General features: G+C 48.3%; 2 protein-coding genes across 5 annotated transcripts in view; one reads left to right on the top strand and one right to left on the bottom strand.

Annotated features, from left to right (window-relative positions):
• Window positions 1-1,842: 1,842 nt before the first annotated feature.
• Window positions 1,843-26,090, bottom strand: part of SMYHC (superfast myosin heavy chain) — a 65,770-nt gene continuing 41,522 nt past the window's right edge. The window contains exons 30-44 of one of the 3 annotated variants that reach the window (XM_019820223.2): window positions 24,826-25,071; window positions 23,831-23,948; window positions 22,462-22,589; window positions 21,712-21,908; window positions 19,872-20,004; window positions 18,106-18,322; window positions 15,711-15,847; window positions 15,514-15,617; window positions 11,125-11,317; window positions 10,001-10,204; window positions 8,695-8,820; window positions 7,507-7,677; window positions 6,699-6,899; window positions 5,484-5,711; window positions 1,843-2,241 (exon numbers count right to left, since the gene is read on the bottom strand). In XM_019820223.2, the coding sequence (XP_019675782.2) occupies window positions 5,511-5,711; window positions 6,699-6,899; window positions 7,507-7,677; window positions 8,695-8,820; window positions 10,001-10,204; window positions 11,125-11,317; window positions 15,514-15,617; window positions 15,711-15,847; window positions 18,106-18,322; window positions 19,872-20,004; window positions 21,712-21,908; window positions 22,462-22,589; window positions 23,831-23,948; window positions 24,826-25,071 (2,376 nt within the window). In that variant the 3' untranslated portion in view covers window positions 1,843-2,241; window positions 5,484-5,510. 3 annotated transcript variants of the gene reach the window in all.
• The window catches only part of KPNA7 (karyopherin subunit alpha 7), a 102,408-nt gene continuing 85,130 nt past the window's right edge, over window positions 8,813-26,090 (top strand). For both annotated transcript variants that reach the window (XM_045048104.1, XM_045048101.1), the window contains exon 1: window positions 8,813-8,959. In XM_045048104.1, the coding sequence (XP_044904039.1) occupies window positions 8,936-8,959 (24 nt within the window). In that variant the 5' untranslated portion in view covers window positions 8,813-8,935. The remainder of the gene's footprint in view (window positions 8,960-26,090) is intronic.

Raw genomic sequence — 26,090 nt, 5'->3', positions numbered from 1 at the left:
GCCATTCTGAAATTACATGTCCTTGGGCAAAAACAGCATGTGTGTCTAAGTGAAGTCCATTCTCTCATAAATACTGGGTCTAAAAGCTTCCCTCACCCCACTCAACAAAGGATGTTTAGCTCTGTCACTAACTGAATGGTCTTGGGCAAGTCACTTAGCCCATCTACATCTATTTCCTCTGCCTCCCCTCCCCTTCCCCGAGCAAAGTGAGGAGCTGCTCTGGAATTCTCCAAATGTAGGGAGACCATGAGTAGACCACCCACCAGGAAACAATGGTAAGTTCTTAAAATTCCGTGGAATTCCCCTTGCATTTGTCCAGCAAGAGGCTTGTTGCTATAAGCTGCTGGACTGGTAGGCCAGGCCTAGCCTCCCTTGGGAGATTGAGTGTTAAGTCCTAAAGAATGCTAGAAGAAACGTGGCAAGTGTCTAAGTGTTATGCATAATAGGCTCTGTGCCAGGTTATCTTGTTTAAACTTCACATTCCTAAGAGGCAGATACTGTTATTATTCCTCATTTAGTAGTTGATAAAACAGGAGGTGAGATAGGTTAAGTTGCCCATGGTCTCACTGCATGAGAAAGAAAGAAAGTGGAACTCATATTTATCTGACTTCAAAGTATAAGAATTAGACTTACTTTATGTAATTACAGAGGTGAAGAGTAGATCAAAATGAAGGCAGAATACAGGGAGACATTTTGGTTCAATATTATTTTGAACCATGAATGTCAGTCAAAACTGCAACGGGCTGCCTTTTTTTCCTCACTGGAAGGGTTCAGGTACAAGTTGGGTTACCATTTTTTCAGGGATGTTATAGAGGGGAATCTCCAATTGGCTAAGAGTTGGACTAGACACCCTCTGAATATCCCTTTGAACCCTAAAATTCCGATATGTGTAATTCTAAGATTTTATGATTTGTTGTCCCCCAGAAAATTCACACAATGCCATTGGAGACCCCACCACCAGAGGGCAGTGTCTCCATGTTTGATCCACTTGCACAGAAGGAACTAAGTGGTTCCCTCTGGAGCTGTCTAGAGAAAGCCAGCACTGAAATGGGCCAATGTGAAGAGAGAGAGGGAGTCACCCACGGAATGTTAACATCCCTTCCTTTACCAGCTGAATAATGATTTCCGTAGGCCAGGGGACTGGAGAGAGGTCAGAGTGGCGAAAGTCAAGGGAAGACACCATTTCCAGAGAGTTGGAGAGAGGTGCCTTCTGAGGGCTGTGCACTGGCAGGGAGCCCTCCTCGTCCGTCTCTTCCAATCCTGCATTCCAAAGACTAGGAAAGTGAGGGGAGGAACAGGGTCGAGGATGTTAAAAGGTGACAGTGGAAACCCTCTCACACTTGAGAACGTTGAAGGACCCAGGTATATTCAGCCTGGAGAAGAGAAATCTTGGAGGGACTGTGGGAACTGTCTTCCTCTGAGGTTGTTATGCAGGGTCTTAGGTATCAAAACCAGTGTTAAAAAAAAAAAAAAAAAAAAAAAAAAAAAAGATACCACTAGGGGGCAGGTCTCGGCTTGATTTAAGGAAGAACTTGTCCATGTCTGAACATCCTGGGAGATGCCTAGGTAGAGCATGTGGGGGCCTTGTGGGTCATCAGCCTGGATGGATCTTAACATCCCTTCAGGGATTCTGTAGCTTTCTCGGCTTTACGAGACCTAGTTAGTCTTCATATGTCAGAACACCTTTTCACCAAGATTGCATAGTTTTCATGGTTTCCAATAGAAGTAAGCCTGTGAGTTAGGATATAGGGATAAAGCAGAATTCTGACATAACTGAAAAATTGCCTTTGGGTTTGGAAGCCTTAGAAAAATAAAATTTCTTCACTTACAAACAATCCCTAGTCTATTTTTCATGTTTCTTTTATTTAAACTGCATTGGGACAGGGCATTACAATTGTCCACATGAGGAATTATTTCAAGAAACAGCCAGGTCACACAGACAGTTACATATTCCGTCTTTGACATGAACATGTAGGATCTCAACTAAAACAGACCCACTGTTACTGTTATCCAAGTGCTTGCACATCTTGATACAGTCTCAGAGAAGCCACACTAATTTTAGTTCCTCTGATGCCTGGGTATTTACATCCCCAAACCCTTTCCCCCCACAGCTATCTTTATTCTGTAGCACCTCTTTCTGGCTTATACTTTCCTTTGCATAGTAAACATTCTCAGGATACCCAGTTTCCTGTTTTCATGTATTTTCCCTCTCGGTGGTCTGCTGTTGAGATGTGTATCACCCTGAAAGAAAAAAGAGAGAGAGGTTGAGAAAATCCTTGTGGACCAGAGCCAGGAGTTCTGACATCTCTGCCTCCTTCTTAATAGAAAGACAGTGTCCCCAGGATGCTTCCTTCCTCATAATGGACACCATCATTGGGTCATAGCTGGTTCATTCCGCCTGAGGTTGTGAAGGTTTAGACATCTTTGGGCTTGGGGCACCCAACTGGGCCTGGACTCTATGCAGGCCATCGAGAAGGCTGGAGTGCCATCCCCTGGGACAGAGTGCCCACCACAAGCCTGCCTGTGGTGTCTCATGAGGGGCCAGCAGGCTTGTTTTGCATTGTGATATGTCTTCCCAAGAAGGAAAAGCTACTGCTTATCACATCCCACACGTGGATTTCCAAAATTAGCAAGATTTCCTTATGGAAATTATGGAACACTCGTACCCAACGGGGCCCTTCACAGCCTCACACGTGGCAGTGCTTCTGGCTTCATCTCTCACCCCTTCCTGAGCTCCTCTTCTCTAGCTATGCTGTTCCCTTGTATGAATCCAGCTTCGGCACTGTTGGCATATGAATTCCATCTGGAATTCTCTTCTTTCCTTCTCTATCTGGTGAGCAATCAATTTTACTTATTCTTTTTAATTTCCATTAAACATTTTGTTCTTTCTCATTTATTTTAATTAATACCAGAAACTAATACTTTTATAAAATACATTGATCATGCACTTGGATGTCATAGCAGTATCAATTGTTACAAAAATTTCTAAAAGCTTCCTCTCAGTTTCTGTACTTTCGTTGTCTTGGGCAGGTGACAAACAGGGACCACTCGTGGAGTGGCACCGCCTTAGGCTTTTCTACGGGTCACATCCTCCGTGAAGGTGCTCCACCCAGCCACCTCAGGTTAAACCAGTCATTCCTCCCCTGTGATCCTCCCCGGTGAGATGCAAACACAGCATCACAGAACATTTGCTCACAGCCCTGTGGTGATGTGTGCTTCTTCCTCTCCACCAGATTCCGAGCTCTGCCAGGGAGGGCGTCCTTTCTTATTGATTATTCATCTCTGTGTCTCAGAGTCCAGACCTAGGCCCTGTTCAGAGCCTGGTCAGTATTTGTGCCACTGAATATAAAGCCACTTTGGAAAACTAAACTCTTGTGAGGTCTTGGCTCAGTGTTGACTCATGTACTGGTTTGCTTATGACATCTCAGGGCTACGGATGGCATATCTAGCCTTGTGACCAGCTAGGGGAGAGGGGATAAAAGAGCCTCATCACCTCTGGGTGCTTGTTGGCAGGACTGTGGCCTCATGGTATGGAGACAGAGCAGTTGGACCAGGACCAGCAAGCCCCAGCAATTAACAGTCCCCAGGCCAGGGCAGAGAATCTGTTTTACAAGATGGCTAATACCAGAGACTAAGACTTTGCAGGTGGAAGGACTCTAATACCTCCTGAGTCTGGGTGGTGAGTAGTAACCCCCACCAAGTGAGAGTTCAACAGAAGGGACCCCTTTTGGGTTTTTGCCCTGAAAGGAGATGGCTATACATTAATTGTAGGACTCGTCCAGAGGCAAGCCTCTGGTTTCCTTAACTTCCTGAGCTAACCATTATTTAAGAATTAGAGAATTAAGAAAAAGATTTTTTCCTATCTTTTGTTCCCTCCCTAAGCGCATGGTAAGAAAAGGCTCAGCTTGAATTCAGAGGCCAATGGGGTTATCACTTTTGGCTAAAACCCAAACTGACCCAGTACTGAGAGAGAGCTGTGAGTGAGTGGGGAACCTTACCCTCACTGGGGGGCTGATTCACCCACATGTTTGAACACAAGGCCAGAAGAAAATTCCCATAATCCATGGGGGTTGAACCATCGGTACACAGAAACTTCAGTCCCCTTCCCTCCTGACCTAAACCAGGTCCTTGATCTTGAGTTGTCCTGGTTAATCCTAAACAGAGGGCAGCCTTATCAATCTCCAGAGTAATTAAAATAAAAGACAGTTTGCCTTTCCATAGCATAGGGCTCGTATGACCATGAGCAGGTCACTGAACTTCTCTGAACTCATTTTCCTCACCTGACAAATGGAGATATTTATATATCTCCTTATCATAGGGTAAATAAGATAGTGAAAACTACTACCATGTGCCTGGTTCTGATAAAAGGAGGAGAAACATCTGTTCCCTAGCTCTGCGTTTCTGTAAGGGGAGATTTCTGCTACAGTGTTGGTTTTAGCACATGTGATCATACATGTGATTACTGTAGGGGTGATTAAACCACAGACACTGGGCCTACCTCTGTAGCTTCTGACTCAGTAAATCTGAAGTGAAGCATAAGAATTTGCATTTCTAACAACTTCTCAGGTGATGCTGATATTGCTACTGGTCAAAGGGACCACGTTTTGGGGGAACCACTGCTCTAGAATAATGTTCTTTGCCTCTCTCCTCATCTTTCCCTTGCTCCTCTCATGGAGGAGGAATGATTTATTCTGTGTTTGGAAGACGGGGTCAACATGTACCCCATCTGGCCTCTCCTTTTGGATCTGCCTGTAGGGTTGATGAATCCTGGTCATCTGTCTCCTCGGAGTAAGGGTTGGTCTTTATGGAGCAGGGCTGTGGTTGATCAGTTCTGCAGGTACCTTTAATTCTGGGGTAAAACACAAGGATGCCCAGGTTGGACACCCATTAAATTCTCAATCTAGAATTGTAACATAGTAAAACTTGCATTTTGACTTTTATATATTTGCCTCCTATATTTTTTTTCCTCGGTTGATTCTGAATTAAAGAAAGGACTACTTTACGTTGTCCCCCTGGGGGACAATAATAATTATTACTTCCTTAATATTAGAAACCTAAATTCAACCAGTATTGATGAAATCCTCAGGAATAATGATATTGTGGGGATGTGAAAGATGAACACATACTGCCCGTAGGCTTGCAAATGTCCCTGTGGTTCTCCACTGAAGCAAGCATTGGCACCTGTCTGCCAGGCCTAGTGTCAAGTGGCATTAGACATTATCTCCAAGGAGCTTCCACCCAGACAGAGGAGTGTCATGACCGCTGGCACCTGTATCACAGGTGGAGCTCACACGCCCGAGGGCTTTGAGAATCCAGAGAGGGAGAGGGAAGTGTTGCAGCTGAAGGGACAGGGGAGGTTTGGAGTTGGCACTGCATGAGGCCAGGGCCTGGCAGACAGGAAAGCAGAGAAGTCGGAAGGAGCAAAGCGGGAGCAGGGAAGGTAAGCTTGGAGCACGGGCATCGAGAGTGGAGTCCATACCTACCGGCCGTGGGCTGGAACATGGAGAATCTCACTCCTCAGAAAGGGTTTTGGAGGAGCCTGTCTTGGACACCTGGATGATCTCCACGGAGGTGATGCCCTTGCCGGCCACACGGTGTCTGGTGCGCAGCTTGTTCAGGGCGGTCTCTGCCATGCCAGCCCGCTCCTCAGCGTCGTCCAGCTCATGCACCGTCTTTCTGTAGCGAGCCAAGGTCTGGTTGGCCTGCTCCTCCTGTGGCAAAAGCACGGTGGAAAACAGGGCGTAAACCTGGGTTCTCCTGGTTAAATGTGCATCGTTATCGGTTGGTTCAACGTGGACACGTGAGAGTCCAGTCTTTCAGTACTTTTAGCTGATTCTTTTTTGGCCTTGACATCCATATTTCTAAATAAAATGTGCTGTGTTGATGCTTCTATAATTTGTAGTTTTAGCCATTAGCTACTGGTGCCCCACTATGAAAGGTGAGGATTTAGCATTTTTCCCCAGCCCCACCACACAGCTCCCATCCCCTTATCTTCCCAGTAGAATCACAGTGCTATTTCGGTTAGAACCATATGAACTGTAAGCCTGATCTTTATCGAGCTATTTGGGAAAGGCGCTGGTTGTGTGGGTGGCTGACGGATTCAGCGTAGTAGCCCCAGAACTGGCAGCAAACAATGGCAGAGTCCAAGTTCTATGTCAAGGTGGGGGTGGGGGCGTGCTGGTGCCAGTAGGCAGACGTGTGGTATAGGGTTGAGGCTTGAAGCCATCATTTGCTAACCATTTGACTTTGATTTTGACATTTGCTAACATGACATAAATATCCCACTCTGGGCTATGTCCTCACCTGTGAAACAGACTAAGAAGATCAGTGTTGCTGCCTTGTATTCGGAGGATTAAAGAAGGGAAGGGTCTTGTGTTTAACGGTCTGAGCAGGAGAGAGAAGTTATCCTGGCAGAGGCCACCAGGGGCAGTGGAAGCAGGACAAAGGCAGCAAAGACTTTCCCTGGTTTTAGATCACACCTTACAGGTGTTCTTGGGGGGATATTTTCATTTTCTACGTGTTCTTATCTCCAGTGTGTGGTGTCCAGTCCACCTATGAAGTGCCATGGACACGAAGCTCACAGGGGCCATCTTTTGGCAGGGCTCGATTCCTTTCCTGTGGTTAATGCCAACCAGGTGCTGAGACCTGGACTGGGAAGGGAGGGCACGTTAGGGACACACGTGAGGGCGAGCACCCACCGCCTCTTCAATCTGCCGTTTGTAGATCTTCAGCTTGTTCTGCAGCTTCTCCACCAGCTCCTGCATGCGCTGGTTGGTCTTGTGGTCCTCCTCCGTCTGGAAGACCAGCTCTTTGAGGCGGCGCTCATTCTTCCGCAGCATCTTCACTGTTTCCACGTGCTGTTTCTGCTCACCGTCCAGCTCTGTCTCTAGTTCCTTGATCTGAGGGAGGAAGAGAGGGACATGGCTGTGAGAACACAGGGTCTTGAACTTGAGAGCTCAGTGGCCTTGAGTGGGGGCATCATGGTGACAATGTCCATCCACCTCTTCCCCACAGGAGAGCAGGCAAACCCTGGACAGGAGGGTCACACAGGTTCTGCCCCTTGTGGGTCTGCTGTGGTAGTCAGATGGGTCCCTTTCCCTGAGCCTCACATTTCCTTCTCTGGGAAGTGGGGGAGGGAGGGGCCTGACAGGGTCGCCCCTCTAGCTCTGACACCCCATGGGTGAAGACCAAGGCTGGTTTTAAGGAAATTGTAAGGGAGGAACAGTGTTGGAAACAGAGACTGGGAACAGACAGAGGAAGAATCCTGGGAGCTCCCCTGCTTGGGGGCACAGTCTGGGGGAAAGGTGACAGGAGAAGAAGGAAGAGGAGAGGAGACCTGTGTACAAATAAATTACAGCTCTCCTCTCATTTTCCTTTCCCTTCCTAGCATCTGAATAATCCAGTTCCTCATCAAGCACTGGGTGCTTTGGGAAGCTTTGGGAAAAGGCCCCTGCCCCGCCACGTCTCCCTTCTCTCCCTCCTGGCCCACCTCGGGGTCGCCCTCACCCTGGCTTCCAGTTTCATGATCGTGCGCTTCCCTCCCTTCAGAGCCAGCTGCTCAGCCTCCTCCATCTTGGCCTGCAAGTCTTTGATGGTGATCTCGTAGTTCTTCTTGATTTTCTCCAGGTGCATGCAGTGGTCCTGCTCTTGCCGGAGCTCCTCTGCCATGCGGGCGGCCTGCAGGAGGGGAGCAGAGTGGGGACGGGAGCTGGGTTCCCATGCTATTGAGAGATGAGGGACGTTGACCTCTGGAGACCAGAGGACCAAGTGGTTGACAAGGAGAACCTTGCCGATGTGCTGCTGGGTTTTGGTGGAGCGGGTGCCCCATGCTCCTGTGTCTCTCCCAGTGACAGGGAGGAGGCAGGCTCATGCACTCACCACCAGGGCCCCCAGTCCCACAGACTCCCACCAGCCTGGGGCTCTCCAGCCACTCTTTGCTGCCTCCTCCATCAGGGGCACAGCACAGAGGGTGGGCATAGCGCAGATCTGGAGGAGGAAGATGAAGGTCTGCATGTAGCTCCTGTGTGGCCTTCAGCAAGTCACTTTACCCTCTCGTTCTTGCATTCATTCCACAAGTATTCATGGAAGATCTGCATGCTGGGTATGGGTCTGTTCTCTCAAGACCCAGCACCAAATAAGACCTGCAATGGTCCTGAGCTGGCATTTCAAGCAAGTGGAACAAGCCTGGCGATAGCATCTGTATTCCTTCATCTTTAAAGCGGGGTGCGTGGTATCTGCCGCTCAAGGTCGTGTGAGTCCCCAAAGAGAAGTGGGGCAAGACCACTGGCAGCACGTCCTGCTGAATCTGCCCCTGAGCACCTGGGCATGGCTCCCATCTTCCTTTCACTAATGCTTCTCCACAGGCTGCGTTAATGCTCCTCTTTGCCAAAAGACCTGCCCAGGAAAGCCCACTTTCGATGGCTTCTTTGACCCATGTCCCCAGGCCTCAAGCTCTGATCTCTCGCATGGTCGTGTATAGCTTGTAATTATTCCTTACTTGTATGTGTTTGGTTTTTCAGAAAGGCGTCCAGACTCCTTAGGACAAGGACCACAGCCCTACTGGCAGGGTGCTGGCGCTGCACAGTGACCTCTGAGGGGAGGAAGTGGCCTTCCCTGCTGAGGGTGGCCTGGTCCTCCACAGGCGGCCCAGGCCGGGCCCCCCTCCCACCAGCACCAGGCAGCGTGCACACTTACATCAGTCATGGCTTTCTTGGCCCTCTCGTCGGCAGAGCGGAACTCACTGATGAGCTCCTCGTGCTCGTTGGAGATGCGCTGGACATCCGACTCCAGCTTGCGCTTGACCACGAGGAGGCTTTGGTTCTGGAAGAGAAAATAAAGACATTGCCATGAGGCAGAAGTCTGCAAAGCCCTTCCTGTGTCCAGGAAAGAGAAACAACTCTCTCACAGACATACTTGCCAAACCCCCCGACAGGAAATGGCCCTGGACCCCCTGCTTGAGGTAAGCGTCTCTCCCTGCATTTTTCTCTGTGTTTTAGAGCAGAACATGTATCACAAGGAGTCCAGGAATAACGTCATTTCGGCCTGGGATGGGTGGGAACTCTAGAACAATCCTGAACTCAGAGCTGGGAAAACCCAGGTTCAACCCCGGTACTTCTACCTATGTGGATAAATTCTTTACCTCTAGGCTTCGGTCTTATTTCTAAAATGGGGTTGTGATCCCTATATGTCTCATGCACATTTTTTCTTTTGGTGAATTCACATGAGATGCTAAGTAGGAATTAAGTTTGTGCTGGCAAAGTATTGCACTGTAAGCAGTATTGGTGTTACCGCTGGTAGATAAGGGTCTCCTTTTTTGACCACACATAAGCCACTCAACTCTCTGGGTCATGGTTTTTCATTTGTAAAATGAATGTCAGACTTTTTATTTACTGATTTTTTTTTTAAGTAGGCTCCATGCCCAGCAGGGAGCCCAGTGCATGGCTTGAACTCACAACTCCGAGATCAAGACCTGACTGGAGATTAAGAGTCAGGCTTAATTTAACTGACTGAGCCACCCAGGTGCTCCTAGACTTTGGAATATTCTAGATCCCTTCTAATTCTGAAGTTCTATCCTCAGTGACACTGAAGGTAATGGCAGTCCTTAAAGTTGGCTAAATCATCAGAATCTCCTGAGGAGTTTAGATCCAACAGTTTAAATTTCTGGAGTCCCACCACAGACCAGATTCTGGATCACAGTCTCCAAGGGAGAGAGTCTAGGAGCCTGTCTTTGAAAGCTCTGCACAACAACGTGCATGTAGTTCACACACTGTGTGTGCACTAAAAATGGTTAAGAATGGTACATTTTATGTTACGGGGGTTTTTGCCATAACAAAAGAAGTCTCTGCAGGTGAGTTCTGAGGATTTCCCAAGTGGGGACACCATCTGCCTTTGAGTTTTGAGGGGAGCCCACAGGGTTTGGGCACCATCCTGGCCCTGCCCCCACACACCAAGTGTGAGTCTGCATAGACGCCCCCCCACTCCCAGGAAGCCGCCATCCTACCTGGATGTTGACCTCGTTGTGCCGCTCGGTGATCTCTACCACCTCCTGCTCCAGCAGCTTGCGGGAGCGCTCGCTGCCCTCCAGGCCCGCGCGCACCTCCTCCAGCTCCGTTTGCAGCAGGCTCAGGCGCCGCTCCTGCAGGTTGTACTGCTCCCGCAGCTCCTCGTGCTGCCGGGCATCCTCGTCCATCTGCATCTGCAGGTCCTGGGGGGGGGGGCAGAGGACCCGGCCTGAGCCCATCTCCCAGACCCTGGCATGGTCTGGGCTCAGCAGGGAGCTGGGGTCTGGCTGGGGAGTTCGAGGCCACAGAGGAGGAGAGTGGAAGGTATCGATCTGCGCTGGGGGAGTTCCCAGTCTGGTTGCGGCCTAGCAGGCCAGGGCCCAAGCGCCCCCAGAATTTGTCCAGTGAGAGGTAACCATAAGGTCAAGGCTTTTCTGAGGACAGAGCACCTTGAGTCTCCAGCAGGCCCTTCTCACCGAGGCCTTCCTCAGTGATCTTGACCATTACACCCCCACTGGCTAACCCACATCTCCCTTCTCCTATCTGGTTGTTTCTCTGTGGCACGTATCGCCGTTTTTAATACTACAGTTTTATTTATGTGTTGTTTATTGTCTATCTGCAGGGATGTCTGTTTATTATATACATTCTTGTACCCCTAGCACCTAATACAGTGCCTCCACTGGGCAGGTCTCTAATAAAATGTATGTTGGATGCATGGATCCAGCTACAGATGCTTTAAAGACCAACGATAGCAATAAAGGAAGACTTCAATTCTATTCGTGTTTTTTTCTTAAGATGAGTGGTGGGCATATAAGTATTTACTATGTTCTTTATTTTTCTGTCCTGAATTCACTTATAATAAGTCGAATGACTTTAAGAACCAAGACAGGCCCAACTTTCTGTTTTCCTTCTCTCTTCCCTCTTTTTAGTGGTCCAGGGTATGGACTTAGGTGGTTGGGGCGTCTCATATAGATAGTCCCCAAGTGTCCTGTTCCCTAGACTTCAGCCACCCCATGCTGCCACTTCCATGCTTTTCTCCTAGCTGCAGACATGCATGAAGTTAGCTTCCTGGACCTGCAAGCTTGGGGATGGCTTACTTTGTGATTAGGTCCCAGATTGCTACCTTGATTTGCTGTTGCAGCCTTTTCAGGGTCTTTACAAGTTCGCTGTTGTTCTTGTTGGCGTGGTCCAGCTGGATTTCCATCTCATTCAGGTCCGTCTCCATCTTCTTCTTGAGCCGAAGTGCCTCTGCCCGGCCCTTGGCCTCTGCCTCCAGGCTGGCCTGCAAGGACTCGATTGCCCGCTGGTGGTTCTTCCTGCACGTGCAATCAGAGAAGACCCTGGCATACTGGGCCCGCTGGTCAGGCTGTGCTAAACCTCCCTAGTTAAGAGGTCTGTGAGCATCAACATGCATATGGCCACCATATTTGAAATTAGAGTGTATCTTCCCTTAAAGCATTTAAGTGGGGGAGCGTGTGCTTTGGGAAAGGACACAGAAGGTCAATGTTTACCTCATATCTTTTGTGATCTCAATTCATTCAACATGCAGAATAGCCCTGCAAGGAAACTGAGGTTCCAAGATGATGAAAAACATGCCAAAGGTTTAGCCCATGACAGAGACAGGATTCAAACCCAAATGCTAGCTGTTTTGTTTTTGTTTTTTTAATTAGAAAATGTGAGCTTTGGCTATACAAGCCAAAGCTTGTCTCTCTGTAAAACAGCAGTTATTGGTTGATTGTATTTAATATATTTAGTTGTATTGTAATCAGTATAATGAGCATTTTCATAAAACCCTCCATAGAAGGAGACTAGAGGAGGCAATTTACATGTTCAAAAAATATTTGTTTCATTGAGGGAAATAAATGGCTAGCATGAAAAGATCCTGTCACCTGCCCCTTGTCTGTGGTGTTCACCTCTGCTCTACCCCTGCACACCTTCTATTGTGTAGGCACATTGCTGGATTTATAGCACTCTGAGATGTATCCAATTTCTAGACATGGGAGAAGGTATCATGACATTCTCAAAAGTGAACAGAATTTTTATTCAATTTGACTTAAAAAATAAATACAAAAAAAAAAAACTATAAAACATGTTGAAAAAAATAAAGGTCTAAATAAATGGAAGGACATTCATGTTCATGGATTGGAAGACATAATGTTGTGAAGGTGGAATTCGGTGTAGTCAGTATCAAAATGCCAGCTGATTTCTTTGCAGAAATTGACAGGCTGATCCTAAAATTTATATAGAAATGCAAGGGACCCAGAATAACCAAAATAATCTAGAAAAAGAACACCAAGGTGGAGGACTCACACTTCCCAATTTCAAAGCCACAGTAATCAAGACATTGTGGTCATGGCACAAGGATAGACCTATAGATGAATGGAATAGAATTGGGAATCCAGAAATAAACCCAAGCCAATTCATTTTCAACAAGGATGCTAAGACCATTCAATAGGGAGAGAGCAGTCTTTCCAGAAAGTAGTTCTGGGACAACTGGATATCCACATGCAAAAGAATGACGTTGGACCCCTACCTCATACCTTATACAAAAATTAACTCAAAATGGACCGAAGACCTAAATGTAAGAGCTAAAACTGTAAAACTCTGATCTCATCTAGGAAAAATAGGCAAGAATCTTTGTGACTAAATTAGGGAAAGAGTTTTTTAGATATGACACCTAAAATACAGGCTACCAAAGAAAAAAACAGATACATGGGCTTCATCAAATTTAAAAACATTTGTGCTTCAGAGGGTATTATTAAGAAACTGAAAAGGCAACTCACAGAATGGGTGAAAATATTTGCAAATTACATATCTGATAAAGGATGGGTCTAGTATTCAGAATATTTAAAGAACTCTTACAACTCAACAGTAGAAAGACAACCTAGTTTTTAAAATGGGCCAAGGATTAGAATAGACATTTTTCCAGGCAATATAGAGAAGTGGCCAATAAGCACATCAAAGATGCTTAGCAGGAGCAGCTGGGTGGCTCAGTTGGTTAAGCATCCAACTCTTGATTTCAGCTCAGGTCACGATCTGATGGTTCGTAGGTTTGAGCCCTGCATCAGGCTCTGTGCTGATGCGTGCTCTCTCTTTCTCTCTCAAAGAAACTTAAAAAAAAAAAAACAACTTAAAAAGGTGCTCAGCATCATTAGCTATAATGGAAATACAGTTCTAAACCACAGTGAGATACTACCTCCCATACACTAGGTTGGCTAGGATAAAAAAAGGTAATGATAAAATGTTAGAGAAGATCTGGAGACCCTACAGCCCTTATAACCCTGAGAATGTAAAATAGTACAATTGCTTTGGAGAAGAATCTGACCATTCTGCAAAAAGTTAAACACAGAGTGAACATATTACCGGAACTTCTAGTCCTAGGTACATACCCAAGAGAAATGTAAACCTCTATCTACACAAAAACTCGTATATGGATGCTCATAGTGGCGTTATCCACAGTGGCCAAAAGGTGAAAACAACCCAAATGTCCATCAACTGATGAATAGATAAACAAAATGGGATCTTTCCAAACTATGGCATAGTATTCAGGAATAAAAAGGAATGAAATACTTACACTTTCTCCAACATGGATGAAGCTTGAAAACATGATGCCAAGTGAAAGAAGCCAGTCACAAAGGACCACATATTGTAGGATTCCATTTATATGGGATGTCCAGGATAGACAAATCCAGAGAAAGTTGTTGGCTAGATTAGTTGTTGCCTAGGTCTGGGAGTGGGGGTGGTGGGGAGAAATGGGGCAACACTGCAAAAGGATATGGGGTTTCTTTGGGGGGAGTGATGAAAATGTTCTAAAATTGCAGTGATAATTGCACAACTGAAAACCATTGAATTTTTCCCTTGTCATGGGCAAACTATGTAAATTATATCTCCAATCTGTTGCAAACTCTCTCTCCTCCCCTCCCCCCGCCACGCCACATAGTGGCATATAGCTAGATATTTAGGGTTTATTCTAATGGCTGCGGAGTCATGGGGCTTCTCCCTCCAGTGGCTCTGCCTGCAGCTTTGTTAGGGGTGATTCTGGGGGATGTTGTAAACTCAGGAAGCAATAGTGCAGGAAGATTTCAGGCAGGCAGTTTAGGCAAGATGCCAATGTGGACAGTTGCAAATGTGTTGATCTTCTCAGAATCACAACAAATCATATTTCTGTAAACAAAAACTTAGTGCTGAGTCCAAAACTTACTGGAACCTCAGGCAGCAACAGTGGACACTGAATTAAAAAGAAATCTCCAAATCCAGCACCCAGCAGATCAGTTCTTTTCCATGACATGGTGGATGTTTTCTGAGGGTTCATGAATGTTCATAGTAATTTATATCTGTGTGGCTTTGCAGGTTACGGAGTACTTTCATATTTATCATCTCAGTTAATCTTCACCACCCCTGAGAGGGGTGACGAGAAGCTGTCGTCATTCACATCTGTCAGATGGGGCAACTGCATCCATCTCACAGGGGGGCTTTCTGATTTTTTTTTATTGTGGGAAAATATGCATTACGTAAAATGTTCTATGTTAACCATTTTGAAGTGTGCGGTCCTGTGGTATTAAACACATACATCATGCTGTGCTTCTATTGGCACCGCCTGTCTCCAGAACTCTTTTCATCTGATAAAACTAAACCATGTCCCCATGAAACACTAACTCCCCAATATCCCTCTTTCCCCTGGCCCCTGGCAACTACTATTCTGCTTTCTGTTTCTGTGATTGTGACTGGTCTAAGTACTTCCTCTTGTAGGTAGAACCATGCAGTATCTGTCTTTTTGTGACTGGCTTTTTTTCACTCAGTTATAATGTCCTCAAGGTTCACCCATGTTGTAGCAGGTGTCTGAATTTCCTTGCTTGTGAAGGCTGGATAAATTTGCACTGTGTGTAGAGACCACATTTTGTTTATCCATTCCTTTGTCAGTGGACTTGGGTTGCTTTCATGCCACAGCTCTTCTGAATGATGCTATGAACATGGTATACAAGTATCTCTCCAAGACCCTGCTTTCAGTTCTTTTGGGTAAATATTCAGAAGTAGGATTGCTGGATCATATGGTAATTCTATTTTAAATTTTTTGAGGAACCTCTATTGTGGCTTTCACATCGGCTGTACCATTTTACATTCCCACCAACAGTGCACAAACGTTCCAGTTTCTCTACATCCTCACCAACACTTGTTATTTCTTGCGTTTTGGGTGGCAGCCATCCTAATGGGTGTGAGGCATTTCCCTCATGACTAGTGGTAGTGAGCATCTATCTTCCCATGTGCTTATTGGCCATTTGTATATCTTCCTTGGAGAAATGTCTGTTAAAGTCCTTTGCCCATTTTTGGATGATGATGATGATGATGATGATGATGATGATGATGATGATTAATTATCCCATGGTGTTTTGTGATCACTGAAGTACTATGTTTCAGAGTATTCACCTAAATTGCCCAAGGTCAGATGACTAGTAGGTGGCAGAGGCCCGTCAATGCTACCCAAAGTCAGCCTCCCATCACCTCAGCCCCATACCTCGTAGCTTCAAATTCCTCTTCTTTCTCGTGGATTCTCCGGTCGATGTCAGCTTTAACCTGAGCCAGTTCCAGCTGAATTCGAATCACCTTGCTCTCTTCAACCTGCCAGGAATATAAACATCAGTCTTTCTGGCCAAGTAGGTGCATAGTCCCTGGCCAAGGGTCTAGCCTTCAAGGTGATGGCCACATGGTTACCTCCAGGGAAGATTCCGCTTCCTCTAGGGCCACCTGGAGTTCTTCTTTCTCAATCTCCAATTTTTTCTTCAACTTCTGCAGCTCATGCACGCTCCGTCCTCCCTCACCCAGCTGATCAATCAGTTCCTTTATCTCCTCTGAGAAAGGAATATTCTCGTTAATAAGGCACACGAGGACCACCAGCTTCCCAGGGCCATGGCATATGACACAGACATTCTCACATCAGGGCAGAAGCAGGCACTCCTAGCCTCACTGTATCCAAAGAGAAGCAACATACTCCAAGTCGTAGACTCATGGAGCATCAGGGCTTGGGCATTGGAGAACAGTGAGTTCAAGCTCCTCATTTTACAGATGAGAGGCTGAGGCCCACAAAAGAATGGGTAAGCACTGAACAGCTTGGGGGGCCAGTGCCCAGGACTCCCCAGGCCCATTAGGCCTAAACTCCAGGCCTTCCTTTCTCAGACCCTTTCTCCCCCTCTGCATCCCCCCACCAGGTCTGAAAACCAAGAAAAGGTGGGAGGAGTAGAGCCTTTCTGATCTCCTTCCTCAGTTGGGAGACCTGTTGCCCACCCAGAGGAGCTCCCAGGGACCCACCCAGCACCTTGGAGCAGCCATAAATGTCAGCCGCAACCAGAGGTGTCCAAGAAATGTGACTACCTTGACTAATCCATGACCAAACTCCATTCCTACATCAAGCCTCCCCTGAGTTCAGAGAAATCTCATTTAATCCAATATCTTCCTGCTTGGGTTTCTAAGTTCCAGGTAGAGTAGAAAGCACTGGGGGCATCATCTAAGTCTCAGCTGTTGGGGTCCATCTGTGCTGATGTCACAGACACACTCGTAGCCCACATGGCTTCCCGTCGCCTGTCCTGGACATAGTGGCTGTTTCCAGAACATTCTCTACTGCACTGCTCTGGGACCGTGAGGAATGCTGTGATGCTGCCTCACACCCTCTCAGCCCAAGTAAGCTGCTTGGCCATTCTCCTCCATGGCTCCCACCAGGCTGGGGCTACTTTACTTAATTTCTTTTTAATTTTTTAAAAATTTATTTTTTGAGGGGGAGCAAGAGAGAGAGAGAGAGAGAGAGCGAGAGAGCGAGAGAGCGAGAGAGAGCGCAAGTAGGGGAGGGGAAGAGAGAGAGGGAGACACAGAAATCCAAAACAGGCTCCAAGCTCTGAGCTGTCAGCCCAGAGCCCAACACAGGGCCTGAACTCATGAGCCACAAGATCATGATCTGAGCTGAAGTTGGATGCTTAACTGACTGAGCCACCCAGGTGCCCCTGACTGGGGCTACTTTACAAGGTTTGTTCCCACCTATGCTTCACCGGCCAGGTGAAGTGCATATTCCTCTGCTCTTAACTCCCAGGTTACTGGGGAGCTTTCTCATCTGCACCAGGAGTTGGAGGTGGGATGGGGGTTAAGGGAGGAGGCAGGGCCCTGGGACCTTCAGCAGAACCTAATCAGCAACCACCTCCTATTTTCCTAGTCCAGGCAACCTTGATCTGGGTGTTCTGGTTGTTTCTCCCCTATCTTAACTCAGGTATTTATATTTAAGACCTTTAGTATTCACACTTTTGAGACCACAGAAGCAGAGCCTTCATACCTCACATGCTGGGCTCTTGAGATTATACCCTGTGAGCCGACAACTCCCCAGGGAGGGACTCATAGGACCTTGGGCAGGTTTGGGGGGCAATCAGGGACCATCTGCCTCTACCCTCCATTGCAGTGACCCTACATCAGGCACCTAACCTGAACTGAGGAAACCCTGTGTTGACTGAGATTTTTGCTGCTCAGCAGAACAGTTCTTGAAAACAACAAAAAAAAAAACAAAACAACAACAAAAAACCCTGACCTATCTTACACAACTGATTTTGTGGTTAGAAATGTGTACCTGCCATAAAAACTCATTAATGCAGTCAAATCCCTGTATAGCAAAACATTCTTCAACAGATAGGCACCAATTTTCAAACAACATCCAACAGAACGGAGTTCCAGCATGAGACTCCTATACGTAAGAAATCTTCCATGTATGTTGTGTGCATAGGACAGATGTAAGGGCTCAATACATAAAATCTGTTGAGCCCTCATTTCTGCCAGCTACTCTACTCAGTGAAGATTTTACACATTTTATCTTATTCCAACTGTCTCAACCTTACAAGGAAGACATTATTATTTCCCCAATGTACAGATGAGGAAACTGAGGCACAGAAAGGTGAAGTAACTCACCTGCTCGAAGTCATGTTGCTGAGTGCCCAAGTGCTTCTACAAATTGCTTGCCAGGCAGTTGGCATCTATCGTGTGTACCTACTATGTGCCAGGTACCTACTATGTGCCTGTGATGCGCTCAGGAGGAGGGAGGCCCTGCCTGGGTCTTTGTCCCTGCCCTCAGACTCACCCTGCAGAGTCTTGTTCTCCTTCTTCACCGACTCAAGGTGCTCCAGGGACTCCTCGTAGGCGGTCTTGATCTTGAAGCTCTCGGTCATGTACATGCGGCACTCCTTCTGCGCACTGTCCACTTCCACCTGCAGCTCTTCGCACTTCTGCTGCCACTCGGCCAGCATCTTGTCAAAGACCCGCTGCTTCTTGTCCAGGGCAGCGGCCGCAGCATTGGCCTGGGGAGAGGTGGGGATGATGGTGTCCGGGGGTTCTGACTCTCCATCCAGTTCCTCTGCTTCTGCCCTCCTCCCTGCCTTCCCCAGCCCTCCCCAGTAACTCTGGTGACCACAGATTTCTTGGGGATTGGGATATAATTCAACATTTATAGCACAAGCACAGGGCAAGGAGCCTGGAGTTACCCTCCAGTTCTAAAACTCCTACTACTAGATATGTGACCTTGGGCAGTCCATTTTATCTTCCCAGGCTAGGATTTTCTTAGGTGTATGATGAGGGATCTGGGCCACAGTGGCCTTCCCAGATTTATAACATTCACCCAACCCCCCGTAACATTTTTCTCCATGACTTACTAATACCTGTTACATGTCATTGTCCAACTCAGAGATGGGTTTGGTGTTATTTTTCTTGTGAATCAAAGCTGATTATTCTCAGACCTTATTTTTCATAGACCTTTCCTCCTTTTCATAAGTGTCCAGCAACTATGTATTTATTTTTTAATGTTTATTTTTTTTTAATTTTTTTTTTCAACGTTTATTAATTTTTGGGACAGAGAGAGACAGAGCATGAACGGGGGAGGGGCAGAGAGAGAGGGAGACACAGAATCGGAAACAGGCTCCAGGCTCTGAGCCATCAGCCCAGAGCCTGACACAGGGCTCGAACTCACGGACCGCGAGATCGTGACCTGGCTGAAGTCGGACGCTTAACCGACTGCGCCACCCAGGCGCCCCTAATGTTTATTTTTTGAGAGAGAGAGAGAGAGAGAGAGAGAGAGAGAGAGAGAGAGAGAGCGTAAGCTGGGGAGGGGCAGAGAGTGAGAGAGACACAGAATCTGAAGCAGGCTCCAGGCTCTGAACTGTCAGCCAGAGCCCTATGTGGGGCTCCAACTCACGAACTGTGACATGACCTGTGCCGAAGTTGGATGCTTAACCGACTGAGCCACCCAGGCACTCCAGCAACTATGTATTTATTGCTGTGCAATACTGGATTTTGTAAATTTCTGCTTCATTTCTTAATTTTGGAGGAGTAAAACCTTTTCAGGTTTTGGGGCTATTTTCCTGAAGCCTCTCACATGGATATGCCCCTCTGCCCCTCACCACTGGCATGAAGCAGTTGCCCTGAAACACCAAGACCAGGTTCCTGTGTACCAGTTGAAATCTTATTTAATTTGGCTGAAGTCTGGCAAATCAGTCTGAACCAGGGATGCAAACAGGAATATTTAGCCACACAAAGTGTGTGTTATGTGGTTTGTGTGAGGAAAAGGGGAACAGAGACGATAGGTTGCATGACTTCCTGGGACTGTTTTGTCCTCACCACAGAGCTATTTGAATAGCGACCTGTTGGGTGTTAAGATTGCAGAATTATGAGTATATAAACACATTTGCAGGCGAGAGCCTGTGTTCAGTGGGCCTGAATACAGACCCTGTGCTCCATCCTGTTGGGCCACCTGTTTTTTCTTGGTAAGCCCAGACATGTGACAGTTTCCAACAGCTCCCTGGGGTCCCTTGGACCCAGCAAATAGGCAGCCTTCGAACATTTTGACCCCCTGACCTTCTCCAAGTCGATGGTGAGGTCCTCGATTTCTGCCTGGAGTCGCTGTTTATTTTTCTCAAGGGAGGCAGCCCTGGCCTGGGCGGCTTCGGCTGTCTCTTCTGCTTCCTGGAGTCTGGCGGCCAGTTTCCTCCTGTGGGTGAGGGCAAAAGAGGCCATCAAGGAAACATAGAAGCCCATGGGCCAGGGGGCTGTGTTTGTGGTCCTGAGCTCTGGGGTCACAGTGGAGAAGATGCAGAAAAAATGGAGAGTATTAGAGGAAAGCAACCACTGTCTGTCCGTGCATCCATCCATCCATCCATCCATCCATCCAACAATTATGTATTGTTTCTACTCTGTCAGGTATTGTTACAGGCATTCGAAAAACAGTATTGAATAAAAACAGACTAAGACTCCTGCCTTCACAAAACATCTGTTCTAGACGAGGGATAGAACTAGAGACAGAAGCACCACGGAGAAAGTAAAGCAGGGAGGGGAACACATGAGCGGAGGCCGGAGGGAGAGGAGGGAGGGCAAGGACCCTGTGGGTGTCTGGGGAAGAAGGTCCAGGCAGAGAGGGGTGAGGGATTGAGATCTAGAGTGAGCTTTGGGGTGGGACCAGGCAGCTGCTGGCCGCTCTCAGCAGAAAATAGAAAAGGGCCAGAGCTCAGGAGCTGGAGGCTACAGGAAGGCAGATTTAGGCTCAATGTATGAAGACCTTCTGATAAGAGATTTACGTCAGCTGGAGGGCTCTGTGCTTATCCCTGTCATGTCGCCACAAATTTCCAGGGGGCGAGCAAGACAGGCAAGCAGGCCGGGGTACCCTCCCTGCCGGGTGCCTGGTGGCTCACATGCAGGGCTTCCCATGGGCAAGCAAGCCAGCCTGTTCTACAAGACGGTGGCTCTGAGCCACATTCACGTGTCCACTCTTACTTCCTCAGGCCCATCAGGCAGAATGTCCACCACTCTAGTTTGCAAATGAGGAAGAAGGCTTGCAAGCTTTGAGGGCATTTAGCACAGAGCTGGGGAACCAGCAGAGTGAGGACCTTTGGGAGTGTGGTCTGAGCCCTCCCAACATCGCCCAGAGGCCCCGCCACAGACCTAGCAGACCTGTGGAAGCTTCCTGAGCACTTTAAGGGCAGAGAAACCCTGCCTGGAGGTGGAGGCCCTGTTCTTGACTTCCTTGCAGGAGCCTGAGCACTTTCATGCTGACATGTAGAGATCCTTGAGGATGGAACCCAAAGGCTACTTTGCTAAGGGCACAAAATGGGCTCTCCTATCTAGACACACATCCCCTCCCGGCCCCCACTTTAAGAGGAGCCTGTGCTCAGGTCATGATGTCACAGTTCATGAGTTTGAGCCCCACATCAGGCTCTGTGCAGACAGCTCAGAGCCTGGAGCCCTCATCGAGGTCTGTGTCTCCCTGTCTGCCCCTCCCGCACTCACACTCTGTTTCTCTCTCCCTCAAAAGTAAATAAACATTAAAGAAAATTTTAAGAGGGGGCGCCTGGGTGGCTCAGTCGTTTGAGAATCTGACTTTGGCTCAGGTCATGATCTCGCGGTCTGTGAGTTCGAGCCCCGCGTCGGGCTCTGTGCTGACAGCTCGGAGCCTGGAGCCTGCTTCGGATTCTGTCTCCCTCGCTCTCTGCCCCTCCCCCGCTCATGCTCTGTCTCTCTCTTTCTCTCTCTGTCAGAAATAAATAAACATTAAAAAAAATTTTTTTTTTAAATTTTAAGAGGAGCCTGTGAACTGCTTTCTCCTGGACGTGACCCTGGCCTCAGCAAGTGTCTGATGTGGTCAGACCACCAGCACTACCCACACCCCAGCCTTCCCAGCTCTCTGGGACAGGGTCACACTCACTTGGTCTCCTCCAGCTCCTCGGTCCTCTGGATGGCATCCGTCTCATACTTGGTCCTCCAGGTGGTCACCTCAGTGTTGAGCTTGGACACGAGGCGCTGCAGCTCTGACTTGCCTCCCTGCTCCTCCTCCAGCTGCTCCTTCACCAGGTCCAGGTCATGCTTCGTGTTGGCAAGACTCACCATGGCCGTGCTGCGAGACTGTGGGGACCAGTGGAGGCCGTCAGAGGCCCCGCTGGTCTCTGTGGACCCCAGGGCCATTGCTTAGACATCTGCAGCATTGGATTGACAGTGCAGCAAGTGAAGGGGGGAAAGGACACCGATTCTACAACCCAGGCCATCAGGGTTTATTTTCCTCATTTTGTTCCAATTACTGTCCATGAGGATATGGGAGTTCATCACTTTCATTTAGTCATACACGTAGCATATTACAGTTTTTTAATGCTTTTTTTTTAATGCTTTTATTCATTTTTGAGAGAGAGCCAGTGAGAGAGAGCAAGCATGAGCCGGGGAGGGGCAGAGAAAGAGGGGGACAGAGGATCTGAAGCAGTCTCTGCACCGACAGCAATGAGCCTAATGCAGGGCTCAAACTCACAAACGTGAGATAATAGCCTGAGCTGAAGTCGGATGCTCAACCAACTGAGCCACCCAGGTGCCCCTAGGTACCACTTTTCATGTTCCTTCTACATCTTCATAACCTGTAACTTTCTTCAGGAAGGTAGCTCTGTCGCCCCCACCCCATCACCAAACAAACCTTGGATTCTTCATCCAGCTGCCTCTTGTAATCGTCCACCTGCGATGTCAGTGATGTCTTTATCCGCAGGATTTGATTGAGCCGGCTCTGTGATTCTTCATACTCCCGGCTCAGTTCACCATTTTCAGCTGGGCAGGAAGGGGAATGGGAGAAATAGCGGATGAAAAACTGGCTCCCCAGCCAGATCCTAAGCTATCCCAGTGCATCGTTCTCAAAGTACCCAATAAATATGATGACTTGGCCAAGTGGGCTGGAAGGGGGAGCAATGGCGAACCATTGCCGGCCGCCTAAAGTAAGCGAGCCCAGGAGGGGAGCAGTTGTCCAAACATTGCTGACATCCAGGTGTCTTGCATGAGGTACAGGGCTCCAGATAACGGAGTCCCAGCCCCGGCACGAGATCCCGCAAGGAAGTTTAAAGGAAACAGTGGGGCAGAGAGCCTTTACTTTGAAAATGTAATTGTCACGGTCCCAGAACGTATGCTCCTGTCATCTGTGAACTGATTGTGGGGGCCGGAGGCCAGGAAGACGTGCATGAGCCAGAGAGCACGAGCGAGCTTGAGTCCTGCCCTGTAAGTCATTCTGGTTTTGTGGCAAGTTACCTCGTCCCGCCGAGCTTCACTTTTCTTATCCATCAAAGGGAATATTGATTTTAGAAAGTATTCAGGATGCGGGAAATAAGGCCAAAGGATGCCAACGGGTCTCTGGGGTCACACTGCAATGTGGTCTAACTGGCCTGAGGAGTGTTTACTTCTCTCAGGGAGTACGTGTCTGTGAGGGCCCAGCCTCTGCAAGGTTAGGTGTTAAGTGAATAGTGATAAGTCACAAATTATTTTTGTCCTAGGATGCAAAGGATTTCTTCTGGTAAGAAACAAAACAAAACCAAGAGGCTGCAGTATTACTGTGTGGTAGGACATTAACCTGTTCTGCCTCTAACTTAGCAAAGTTATTGAAGCTTCCCTTTCCCCAAATGACTGTAAATCTCTGTCCTTCAAATGCCCCTTGAGGGCAAGTTCACCATTTTCTGGCTCCCTTACTGGTGACACATGTTTGCTCTTAATATGTGGATCATGTTTTAAAATGTTTAAAAACTGAATTTTGTCTACCGCCCCTCCTGCTGATCTCGCAGGGTGGTTGAGACAACTGATAGGGAAATGCTTTGAATAGTGTCACTTGTTTTATGTTGCAAAGATGCTGCTTGGGGCAGTCCATGGGTGGAATCAGATCTCCTGTCTCATCACAGCGGGTGTGAAGTTTCCAAGGCCAAGAAAGCTCCGGGAAGAGGACATGGGTACTCTTTCGGTTTCCTTGAGCATCCCTGTTCTGTTCCACACACTGTTCCTCGGGAAGCTGCAGGGAGAGGCATGCTCACCTTGCAGGCGGGTCCTGATGGCATTGATTTCTGCCTGGTTTCGCTCCAGCTCAGCCACCTTGGCGTTGGCTTCTGCTAAACTGTCTTCCAGCTTTCGGATGTGGGCCTCGGCATTCATCTGCTCAAGGAAGATGTACCCAGTGGGGAAATGGAGAAGCCAGGCCAAACCCTCCCTGCTTTCCACCTGGGTTCCCCTAGTGCAGCCTCCTAGACTACCTCCCTCGTCCTTCCAGAACGTGCCTATCTCAGAACCATCTCCCCCGATCCCCCTCGCCCTGCCCCACCTTATCATTTCTATACATAAACTTAGAGTCTTTGGGTTGGCACACAGACCCTCACTCTCTGGCTCATCCCCCTTTTCTAGCCACTCTGGACCCCTGAGGACTTCACCCAGTAAGAAAATGCAATGGGCCAATTTAAGAAAAAAATACTAGCCTTAGTTCCAGGGTGTGCAGATAAAATGGGAACTGTGAAGATGCCTCATGAGTGCCTGAAGTTTGGAGATACTGGTTGGCTGAGCCAGGGACCCCAAAGCATCATCCTTGCTCACCCTTGGAGCCCCCTTTCCCTCATGTCACAAGAAGGCTCTTTCTGTGGCAGCTGCTTGATAAAGGCGTGTTGAATGGCTTACTCGCTTTTCCTTCTTGCCATGTATCACTTTTTCATTATGGCGATGCGTGCATTTCTGTTGTCACTCTTCCTAGTCTGTCACATTTATTGATCTTTTCTTATGTGCCAGGAACTGTTGAAGCCCTCACAACAGCTCTATGAAGCAGGGATTATTGTTATCTCCATTTTACAGAAGAGCACAGTTAGATTATGAACTTGGCCAAGGTTATACACCTTCCTGTGGGATCTGTGACGGGCTCATCTCGATTCCCTTCACAACATCTAGAACATGCCCCGGGCTTGCTGGGGGCTTGGGGAATATGTGTGAAGCAGCCAGATGCTGGGGCACGTCCCTGTGACTCTGGGGGGGGGTCCCCCCACCTCACCTTGGACTTCTGCACCGTCTCCATGCTGGCGTTGAGGTCGTCGATCTCAGCCTTCATGACTTGCTTGTCCTTCTCCAGCTTGGCCTTGACCCTCTGCAGGTTCTCCACGTGCTCCGTGAGCTCAGCCATGGAGTCCGTGTGCTTCTTGCGCAGTGTGGAGGCCGCTGCCTCGCTCTGCAGGGCCGCCTCCTCCAGCTCCCGCCTCAGCTTTAGCAGCTCTGCCTCCCGCTTGCGGTTCTGCTCAATCTGGGAGAGAGAAGCAGGGCTTTAGCAGAACTGACCGGCACTGGTCTCCTTAGGGCAGACGCTGCCCGCCTGCTCAGTGGTGCCCCGATATTTCTGCGCCCCTCTAATAGGATGTCTTGATTGAGATGTCAGTCCCGAGCCTCTGGGTGGATTGCCCATAGGATTCGTTTAGATGGTGTTGTGTGTCCAATTGTGCCCCCCGAGAAGATATGCTCAGTTCTTAACCCCAGATACCTGTGGATGGAAACAGGGTCTTTGCAGATGTAAACAAGGTAAAATGTCATACTGGACTAGGGAGGCCCCTAACCCAATGGCTGGTTGTCCTTATAAGGGGAGAAATTTAGATCCAGGGAGACCCATAAGAAGGCCATGTGACCATGAAAGCGGAGGTTGGGGTGATTCAGCTACAAGCAAGGAACACCAAGGATTGCCAGCAACCCACCAGAAGGCAGGGGAGAGTCCTTGGACAGATTCTCCCTGAGCTTCCAGAAGGAGCCCGCCAGGTAGGCCCTGCTCCAAGGCTCCCGATGTCACAGCCCTATGACCCTGCTTCCTCCCATCCCTCTGGTGCCCTACATCCTGTCCCGTCGTCTTCACTTTCCCTGCATTGCTGGATGTAGTCCTTTCTTGATGCCTCTCACTCAAACCACCTGGGATGATTTTGTTTCCTCCCAGGACCCCGACCACAGCCGCATACCAGCTTTGGTTCTCAGCACTCCCCCCTACAACAAACAGCCTGAAGCCAGGATGGTGAGGGAGTGGGGTGTGCAGTCCAGGGAGCCTCGGGAAAGGATGCCTAGCCTTCCAGTGCTAAGGGACCCCATCCACTTTCCTTCTCTCAGCTTTGACCCAGGGGCCACATTTGTAAGCGACCTGACTATCCGGAATTAGAAGGAGAGTTTCAAGCTTCTGTTAGTCTCCGTGATGCCTTTATGTGAGTTGGAGGAAGAGGCATTCCACACCAGAGGCCCAACTTGGATTCCAGCCCTGGCAGTATGGGGTCACCCCTCTGTATTAAC

The sequence above is a fragment of the Felis catus genome, chromosome E3 (assembly GCF_018350175.1).
Source record: "Felis catus isolate Fca126 chromosome E3, F.catus_Fca126_mat1.0, whole genome shotgun sequence".
NCBI classification, from domain to species: domain Eukaryota; kingdom Metazoa; phylum Chordata; class Mammalia; order Carnivora; family Felidae; genus Felis; species Felis catus.
Note: the sequence above shows the minus strand (reverse complement) of the source record. Positions and strands in the feature narration are given on the sequence as shown.